Source organism: Phoxinus phoxinus, assembly GCF_949152265.1.
Source record: "Phoxinus phoxinus genome assembly, chromosome: 21".
Taxonomy (NCBI): Eukaryota; Metazoa; Chordata; class Actinopteri; order Cypriniformes; family Leuciscidae; genus Phoxinus; species Phoxinus phoxinus.
In genome coordinates this window covers 262,525-272,500 of record NC_136896.1, presented here as the reverse complement: position 1 = coordinate 272,500, position 9,976 = coordinate 262,525, and the positions used below count along the sequence as shown (strand labels likewise).

The window sequence follows — 9,976 nt, the reverse complement described above, 5'->3', positions numbered from 1 at the left end:
GTGTGTGTGTGATGTGTGTGTGTGTGTGTGTGTGATGTGTGTGTGTGATGTGTGTGTGATGTGTGTGTGTGATGTGTGTGTGATGTATGTGTGTGTGATGTGTGTGTGTGATGTGTGTGTGATGTGTGTGTGTGTATGTGTGTGTGATGTGTGTGTGATGTGTGTGTGTGATGTGTGTGTGATGTGTGTGTAATGTGTGTGTGTGATGTGTGTGTGATGTGTGTGTGATGTGTGTGTGTGATGTGTGTGTGTGATGTGTGTGTGTGATGTGTGTGTGATGTGTGTGTAATGTGTGTGTGTAATGTGTGTGTGTGTGTGTGTGTGTGTGATGTGTGTGTGTGTGTGTGTGTGTGTGTGTGTGTGTGTAATGTGTGTGTGATGTGTGTGTGATGTGTGTGTGATGTGTGTGTGTGATGTGCGTGTGTGTGTGTGTGATGTGTGTGTGTGATGTGTGTGTGTGATGTGTGTGTGATGTGTGTGTGATGTGTGTGTGTGATGTGTGTGTGTGATGTGTGTGTGTGATGTGTGTGTGATGTGTGTGTGTGATGTGTGTGTGTGATGTGTGTGTGATGTGTGTGTGATGTGTGTGTGTGATGTGTGTGTGTGATGTGTGTGTGATGTGTGTGTGTGTGATGTGTGTGTGTGATGTGTGTGTGTGTGTGAGTGCTGCTGTTCAAGCCCTTCAGACACACTCCAGGAAATCAAGATCCGCTCTACATCGCAGACTCAGCACGAGTGATAATCACGTATATTTCCTGTATAATCGAGGGCAGATTATGTTATGCATATTTTGAATATATTTGTGTGAAGAGGATGATTATGTCCTTTCACTGTTTTTTGATCGTTTTCATTCTCGTCGCCGCTCTTCATGGTCCGCCAGCTGAGCGCCGGCAGGTTCTGTGGGGTGACCCGCACACTGGAGCGGCTGCTCTTGATCGGAATGGTCGTTCAGAACCACGGCCGCGCTCAGAGTCTCTGTGTGTTCAGCTAATGGCTATTAACGCTTTTCCTTTGGTTTCATTAGCCTCGCGTCGCATTCACTGAAGGAACTCGAGAAGTTGAGCTTGAGTTCTTCATTATGCAGATGGAGGATGAGGATGAGGATGAGGAATATATCGACAGGTTTATGGTCTCGTCGTGTCTCTCGTTTATCGGAGGACATCAGCTTCACACACTTGAGAGTGTGTGAGTCATTTAGAGTAAAGTGGGAAAGTGGATTTAACTGTATGAACAGATTTGTGATCGCAAGTGTTGGAGAAGTTTCTGGAGTCTCTAGTGTTGCTGTCAGAACCAGAAAACGTGGATGCTAAGCTGACTGACCCATACTAACCAGCGCTCTGTGAGGTAATCTGCCGCTGGGTTTGACCGTTGTCAGGCGTGTGGAGTGTTTTGCCAGATATTAGGCACTTTAATGAACGTCTACTTCCTGATTGCCAATAAAATCTGTCGCTCTCCTTTAATCCCTCATTTGCTGTGAAATGCGATTAGCCAGATGTGATCAGAACTTGTGCGGTGATGTTTATCTGCAATGGTCTTTATCTGCAGTTCCTCGCTCTGCAGAGCTTCTGCATCTGTTGTGCTCAGAGATAACCCGGTTACTGAACACTTGGGCTCATTGTCTGTTGTTTTGATAATCACACTTAATAACACTGGGCATCAATAACGTCTTCAACCCGATTAGCAGCAGCCGCGTGCGTGCGGCCCGGCTAATGCCATCAGGAGCGTTTCTGAGGGCAGATTCAACCCGGCAGAGTCCTAGCGCTCGCGGGTCAGAGTCCTAGCGCTCGCGGGTCACAGTCCTAGCGCTCGCGGGTCAGAGTCCTAGCGCTCGCGGGTCACAGTCCTAGCACTCGCGGGTCAGAGTCCTAGCGCTCGCGGGTCAGAGTCCTAGCACTCGCGGGTCACAGTCCTAGCGCTCGCGGGTCACAGTCCTAGCGCTCGCGGGTCAGAGTCCTAGCACTCGCGGGTCACAGTCCTAGCGCTCGCGGGTCACAGTCCTAGCGCTCGCGGGTCACAGTCCTAGCGCTCGCGGGTCACAGTCCTAGCGCTCGCGGGTCACAGTCCTAGCGCTCGCGGGTCAGAGTCCTAGCGCTCGCGGGTCAGAGTCCTAGCGCTCGCGGGTCACAGTCCTAGCACTCGCGGGTCAGAGTCCTAGCGCTCGCGGGTCAGAGTCCTAGCGCTCGCGGGTCACAGTCCTAGCGCTCGCGGGTCAGAGTCCTAGCGCTCGCGGGTCACAGTCCTAGCACTCGCGGGTCAGAGTCCTAGCGCTCGCGGGTCAGAGTCCTAGCGCTCGCGGGTCACAGTCCTAGCACTCGCGGGTCAGAGTCCTAGCGCTCGCGGGTCAGAGTCCTAGCGCTCGCGGGTCACAGTCCTAGCGCTCGCGGGTCACAGTCCTAGCGCTCGCGGGTCAGAGTCCTAGCGCTCGCGGGTCAGAGTCCTAGCGCTCGCGGGTCAGAGTCCTAGCGCTCGCGGGTCACAGTCCTAGCGCTCGCGGGTCACAGTCCTAGCGCTCGCGGGTCAGAGTCCTAGCGCTCGCGGGTCACAGTCCTAGCGCTCGCGGGTCACAGTCCTAGCGCTCGCGGGTCACAGTCCTAGCGCTCGCGGGTCAGAGTCCTAGCGCTCGCGGGTCACAGTCCTAGCACTCGCGGGTCAGAGTCCTAGCGCTCGCGGGTCACAGTCCTAGCGCTCGCGGGTCAGAGTCCTAGCGCTCGCGGGTCAGAGTCCTAGCGCTCGCGGGTCAGAGTCCTAGCGCTCGCGGGTCAGAGTCCTAGCGCTCGCGGGTCAGAGTCCTAGCGCTCGCGGGTCACAGTCCTAGCGCTCGCGGGTCACAGTCCTAGCGCTCGCGGGTCACAGTCCTAGCGCTCGCGGGTCAGAGTCCTAGCGCTCGCGGGTCACAGTCCTAGCGCTCGCGGGTCACAGTCCTAGCGCTCGCGGGTCACAGTCCTAGCGCTCGCGGGTCACAGTCCTAGCGCTCGCGGGTCACAGTCCTAGCGCTCGCGGGTCAGAGTCCTAGCGCTCGCGGGTCACAGTCCTAGCGCTCGCGGGTCAGAGTCCTAGCGCTCGCGGGTCAGAGTCCTAGCGCTCGCGGGTCACAGTCCTAGCGCTCGCGGGTCAGAGTCCTAGCGCTCGCGGGTCAGAGTCCTAGCGCTCGCGGGTCAGAGTCCTAGCGCTCGCGGGTCAGAGTCCTAGCGCTCGCGGGTCAGAGTCCTAGCGCTCGCGGGTCAGAGTCCTAGCGCTCGCGGGTCAGAGTCCTAGCGCTCGCGGGTCAGAGTCCTAGCGCTCGCGGGTCAGAGTCCTAGCGCTCGCGGGTCACAGTCCTAGCGCTCGCGGGTCACAGTCCTAGCGCTCGCGGGTCAGAGTCCTAGCGCTCGCGGGTCAGAGTCCTAGCGCTCGCGGGTCAGAGTCCTAGCGCTCGCGGGTCAGAGTCCTAGCGCTCGCGGGTCAGAGTCCTAGCGCTCGCGGGTCACAGTCCTAGCGCTCGCGGGTCAGAGTCCTAGCGCTCGCGGGTCAGAGTCCTAGCGCTCGCGGGTCAGAGTCCTAGCGCTCGCGGGTCAGAGTCCTAGCGCTCGCGGGTCACAGTCCTAGCGCTCGCGGGTCACAGTCCTAGCGCTCGCGGGTCACAGTCCTAGCGCTCGCGGGTCACAGTCCTAGTGCTCGCGGGTCACAGTCCTAGCGCTCGCGGGTCACAGTCCTAGCGCTCGCGGGTCACAGTCCTAGCGCTCGCGGGTCAGAGTCCTAGCGCTCGCGGGTCACAGTCCTAGCGCTCGCGGGTCAGAGTCCTAGCGCTCGCGGGTCAGAGTCCTAGCGCTCGCGGGTCAGAGTCCTAGCGCTCGCGGGTCAGAGTCCTAGCGCTCGCGGGTCAGAGTCCTAGCGCTCGCGGGTCAGAGTCCTAGCGCTCGCGGGTCAGAGTCCTAGCGCTCGCGGGTCAGAGTCCTAGCGCTCGCGGGTCAGAGTCCTAGCGCTCGCGGGTCAGAGTCCTAGCGCTCGCGGGTCACAGTCCTAGCGCTCGCGGGTCACAGTCCTAGCGCTCGCGGGTCAGAGTCCTAGCGCTCGCGGGTCAGAGTCCTAGCGCTCGCGGGTCACAGTCCTAGCGCTCGCGGGTCAGAGTCCTAGCACTCGCGGGTCACAGTCCTAGCGCTCGCGGGTCACAGTCCTAGCGCTCGCGGGTCAGAGTCCTAGCACTCGCGGGTCACAGTCCTAGCGCTCGCGGGTCACAGTCCTAGCGCTCGCGGGTCACAGTCCTAGCGCTCGCGGGTCAGAGTCCTAGCGCTCGCGGGTCAGATTCCTAGCGCTCGCGGGTCAGAGTCCTAGCGCTCGCGGGTCAGAGTCCTAGCGCTCGCGGGTCACAGTCCTAGCGCTCGCGGGTCAGAGTCCTAGCGCTCGCGGGTCAGAGTCCTAGCGCTCGCGGGTCAGAGTCCTAGCGCTCGCGGGTCAGAGTCCTAGCGCTCGCGGGTCACAGTCCTAGCGCTCGCGGGTCACAGTCCTAGCGCTCGCGGGTCAGAGTCCTAGCGCTCGCGGGTCACAGTCCTAGCGCTCGCGGGTCACAGTCCTAGTGCTCGCGGGTCACAGTCCTAGCGCTCGCGGGTCACAGTCCTAGCGCTCGCGGGTCACAGTCCTAGCGCTCGCGGGTCAGAGTCCTAGCGCTCGCGGGTCAGAGTCCTAGCGCTCGCGGGTCAGAGTCCTAGCGCTCGCGGGTCAGAGTCCTAGCGCTCGCGGGTCAGAGTCCTAGCGCTCGCGGGTCAGAGTCCTAGCGCTCGCGGGTCAGAGTCCTAGCGCTCGCGGGTCAGAGTCCTAGCGCTCGCGGGTCACAGTCCTAACGCTCGCGGGTCAGAGTCCTAGCGCTCGCGGGTCAGAGTCCTAGCGCTCGCGGGTCAGAGTCCTAGCGCTCGCGGGCGGACGGGCCGTGTTCAAGAATGTTTCGATATTTGAGCTGGAAAACAAGACAAGAAAAGTGTGCAGTGTGTGGATTACCGGGACGTTAACGTGTGGGTTAGCTGCACAGGGAGGCCAATATTAATACAACACACTCACACACACTCACACACACACACACACACACACACACACACGTGTCATGTTCAAAGAGCTTTACCACACAGCGAACGCTGATCTCTGCCTCCATTAACTAACTCTTCACCAGTTCACTTTTCTCGGATGGATGAACGGATGGCCAGAAAAAACGTAATTGAAAGATTGTGGGCCGCAAGACTGAAAGAAAATCAAGCCATGAGAAGAGAAAGGTTTTAATCCTGTGAGGCTGGAAATACTCCTTCAGATCGACGCGTCTATTATCTGTGGATGTGTGAATCTCATTAAGCGGCCATTGTGTGACACACATACACACACACACACACACGCACCCGGAGACGAGCGACGGGACTCATGACTGTAATCCACAGATCTGCTTTTCAAACCGGCCGGGTCTTTGATGCTCGAGTGTTTTCCTCCATTATGTGCCGCTCCGCGTGACGGCAGATCTGTGCAGTTCATACACATCCTTTACTTCACCATCTACATGCGTCCGCTGTGTGTGTGTGTGTGTGTGTGTGTTCTGTTAGTTACACAGACTGAACCGACATGGAGAAGTTTATTTTACATACTCAAGTAATCAAAAGTTCTACACACACTTGCAGTCTCTACGCCTACATGTGGTCAAGAGCAAAGACAGAGTGTGTACTTGGCCATGTCTAATATCCAGGGTGTGTGTGTGTGTGTGTGTGTGTGTGTGTGTGTGTGTGTGTGTGTGTGTGTGTGTGTGTGTGTGTGTGTGTGTGTGTGTGTGTGTGTGTGTGTGTGCGTGCGTGTGTGTGCGTGCGTGCAGGTCACCGTCTCCATGTACAAGCGAGGAGCGCAGGGTTGGCTGGGAAAACCGCTTATCGCCACGGCAACGATCCCGTCCAGCACACGCGTGATCTTCCGCATCCGAGGAGAGACTGCAGACGCCAGGATCCCGGCCGGCAGCGTCCGCTCCGTCACACTGAGCATCTGAGGAGCACCGTCTGTCCACGCCGGCACACTGACCGATGATCAACTCATGATGGACAGATATACTCCATACTCTGTGTCATAAGGCAACTCGTGAGGTCGTGAGTGAGTCGTGAGTGAGTCGTGAGTGAGTCGTGAGTGAGTCGTGAGTGAGTGAGTCGTGAGTGAGTGAGTCGTGAGTGAGTGAGTCGTGAGTGAGTGAGTCGTGAGTGAGTGAGTCGTGAGTGAGTGAGTCGTGAGTGAGTCGTGAGTGAGTCGTGAGTGAGTCGTGAGTGAGTGAGTGAGTGAGTCGTGAGTGAGTGAGTCGTGAGTGAGTGAGGAGTGAGTGAGTCGTGAGTGAGTGAGTCGTGAGTGAGTCGTGAGTGAGTCGTGAGTGAGTCGTGAGTGAGTCGTGAGTGAGTCGTGAGTGAGTCGTGAGTGAGTGGTGAGTGAGTGAGTGGTGAGTGAGTGAGTCGTGAGTGAGTGAGTCGTGAGTGAGTGAGTCGTGAGTGAGTGAGTCGTGAGTGAGTGAGTCGTGAGTGAGTCGTGAGTGAGTGAGTCGTGAGTGAGTGAGTCGTGAGTGAGTGAGGAGTGAGTGAGTCGTGAGTGAGTGAGTCGTGAGTGAGTCGTGAGTGAGTCGTGAGTGAGTCGTGAGTGAGTCGTGAGTGAGTCGTGAGTGAGTCGTGAGTGAGTCGTGAGTGAGTCGTGAGTGAGTGAGTCGTGAGTGAGTGAGTCGTGAGTGAGTGAGTCGTGAGTGAGTGAGTCGTGAGTGAGTCGTGAGTGAGTGAGTCGTGAGTGAGTGAGTCGTGAGTGAGTCGTGAGTGAGTGAGTCGTGAGTGAGTGAGTCGTGAGTGAGTGAGGAGTGAGTGAGTCGTGAGTGAGTGAGTCGTGAGTGAGTCGTGAGTGAGTCGTGAGTGAGTCGTGAGTGAGTCGTGAGTGAGTCGTGAGTGAGTCGTGAGTGAGTCGTGAGTGAGTCGTGAGTGAGTCGTGAGTGAGTCGTGAGTGAGTCGTGAGTGAGTCGTGAGTGAGTCGTGAGTGAGTGAGTCGTGAGTGAGTGAGTCGTGAGTGAGTGAGTCGTGAGTGAGTCGTGAGTGAGTCGTGAGTGAGTGAGTGAGTCGTGAGTGAGTGAGTCGTGAGTGAGTGAGTCGTGAGTGAGTCGTGAGTGAGTGAGTCGTGAGTGAGTGAGTCGTGAGTGAGTGAGGAGTGAGTGAGTCGTGAGTGAGTGAGTCGTGAGTGAGTCGTGAGTGAGTCGTGAGTGAGTCGTGAGTGAGTCGTGAGTGAGTCGTGAGTGAGTCGTGAGTGAGTCGTGAGTGAGTCGTGAGTGAGTCGTGAGTGAGTCGTGAGTGATCTCCTGTGTGTTGAGTACAGTGATGACTCATCATCGGCATGATGCCCCTGTTTACAAGATGTGAAATAAGTCTCTGTTGTCCCCAGAGTGTGTGAGTGTGTGTGTGTGTGTGTGTGTGTGTGTGTGTGTGTGTGTGTGTTAGCAGCTCAGATTAACTCACACACGCACTGAAAATATCAAAAACTTTTAGCCTAACTGGCCGGAGTCGGACACTGGTGGAGACTCGAGAAGAACTGGCGGTGAGCTGGCGGGAGGATGTCGCTGATGTGGAGTTTATCTTGTCACTGATTAGCATATTCTGTCCTGATCGTCTGTAAATCGCTGGTGTGGGACTGTGTAAGATCCCTGCAGTGACGTGAGATCGCGTGTGTTATGAACTGTATTGCAATAAATGTGAACAGAGATGTGACAGCTTTAGCTTGAACTCATGATGTGCTCGACTACAGCAGCTCCTCTCCTCAACGTGTGTGTGTGTGTGTGTGTGTGTGTGTGTGTGTGTGTGTGTGTGTGCAGGGGGCGGGGCTATGCACACTCGACTACAGCAGCTCCTCTCCTCAACATGTGTGTGTGTGTGTGTGTGTGTGTGTGTGTGCAGGGGGCGGGGCTATGCACACTCGACTACAGCAGCTCCTCTCCTCAACATGTGTGTGTGTGTGTGTGTGTGTGTGTGTGTGTGTGCAGGGGGCGGGGCTATGCACACTCGACTACAGTAGCTCCTCTCCTCAACATGTGTGTGTGTGTGTGTGTGTGTGTGTGTGTGTGTGTGCAGGTGGCGGGGCTATGCACACTCGACTACAGCAGCTCCTCTCCTCAACATGTGTGTGTGTGTGTGTGTGTGTGTGTGTGTGTGTGTGCAGGGGGCGGGGCTATGCACACTCGACTACAGCAGCTCCTCTCCTCAACATGTGTGTGTGTGTGTGTGTGTGTGTGTGTGTGTGTGCAGGGGGCGGGGCTATGCACACTCGACTACAGCAGCTCCTCTCCTCTACGTGTGTGTGTGTGTGTGTGTGTGTGTGTGCAGGGGGCGGGGCTATGCACACTCGACTACAGCAGCTCCTCTCCTCAACGTGTGTGTGTGTGTGTGTGTGTGTGTGTGTGTGTGTGCAGGGGGCGGGGCTATGCACACTCGATTACAGCAGCTCCTCTCCTCAACGTGTGTGTGTGTGTGTGTGTGTGTGTGTGTGTGTGTGCAGGGGGCGGGGCTATGCACACTCGACTACAGCAGCTCCTCTCCTCAACGTGTGTGTGTGTGTGTGTGTGTGTGTGTGTGCAGGGGGCGGGGCTATGCACACTCGACTACAGCAGCTCCTCTCCTCAACATGTGTGTGTGTGTGTGTGTGTGTGCAGGGGGCGGGGCTATGCACACTCGACTACAGCAGCTCCTCTCCTCTACGTGTGTGTGTGTGTGTGTGTGTGTGTGTTAGTGTGTGTGTGTGTGTGTGCGCAGGGGGCGGGGTTATGCACAGTTTAGTTATGTAAAAATGTAGACATTTGTTTTATCATTGACGTTAGATTAGGCTGAACTGTGAGTGATTGTGTCGTTTGATTTTCTTGGTGTTTTGATGTTATTTTATGTTTCTGTATTATTTACCTCTTATGGACAGCACTGGTCCACTCTAATGGGTTAGAAAGTGCTTTATAAATAAAAGTTGGGTTGAGTTTAGGGTCGGTGGCGTCACTAATGTCGTGTAGTTCCTGCAGCCGTTTGTTGTAGTCCTTAAAAAGCGATTTTTGCTATATCTCCCTTTGCTGTTAGGGTTAGAGTTAGGGTTAGGGTTAGGGTCAGGGTTAGGGTTGGGTTTTTTGTAAGGTCAACGCCTTCCCCCAGACAACCTCTCCTGGTTTTCTGGTTTAGATTAGGAAGGACGCAGGAATGCCCTGGCCGGCGCATGTTTTTGCTGAGGCTGATCCACCTATACCAACTCCAATCAATTATTCTACTTATGCCCGTCCCCACCCACTCCCCTGATGATTACTAGAAGACCAAGGACAGCTCAACCCTGCACAAATTGGGCCCCCCTTTTTTTTAAAGGGTAAGTTTTAAGTATTTATTTAATGTAAGTCCCAAAAAATTTTTTTTTGAGAGACCCAAGGATATCCACAAAACCATAAACTAGCCAAATCCATCCAAACGTAAAGAACACATCTTCAGTGGTGTACCTCAGGATCATTGGGTGTTCCGGCTCTTTAAACAGCATACACCCTCCTCCGAGTGGCCCACCCAAGGAGATCAGCCCTGGGTGTGTGTTCCTAATAACCTCTACATCCCCTCAACCTATGTCTCCATCACTTAACTTCCACCTACATCTCTCCACCAACTAAGTCCTTAAGTGGCTCTTTAAACACCACCAATAATTTACAATGTCTCCCCTCCAAACCCACTACAACCTCAACATCCTATATAACCCCCTGATGTTAATCATCGATAGAAGATTGGGTTCCAGTTACGGCCTTTAAACCCAAGGCCACCGTCTCTGCGTGCTGTCCAAGTGGACCCAGAGGGGCTGGATACCTACCTCCCTTCCCAAGTCCCCCTTCGTTAACACCGCAAGGTATCCCGGGGCACCCAAAAAGGGCCTGTGTCACGAGGTTAGGGTTAGGGTGGGTTAGGTTGGGTTAGGGTTAGGTTGGGTTAGGGTTGGGGTTAGGTTAGGGTTAGGTTGG

At 55.5% G+C, this 9,976-nt stretch overlaps 1 protein-coding gene across 1 annotated transcript in view; it reads left to right on the top strand.

Annotated features, from left to right (window-relative positions):
- LOC306989950 (uncharacterized protein) overlaps positions 1 to 7,728 on the top strand; it is a 14,581-nt gene extending 6,853 nt beyond the window's left edge. The window contains exon 7 of the mRNA XM_079596062.1: positions 5,822 to 7,728. Coding sequence (XP_079452188.1) covers positions 5,822 to 5,989 — 168 coding nt within the window. The 3' untranslated portion in view covers positions 5,990 to 7,728. The remainder of the gene's footprint in view (positions 1 to 5,821) is intronic.
- Positions 7,729 to 9,976: the final 2,248 nt, after the last annotated feature.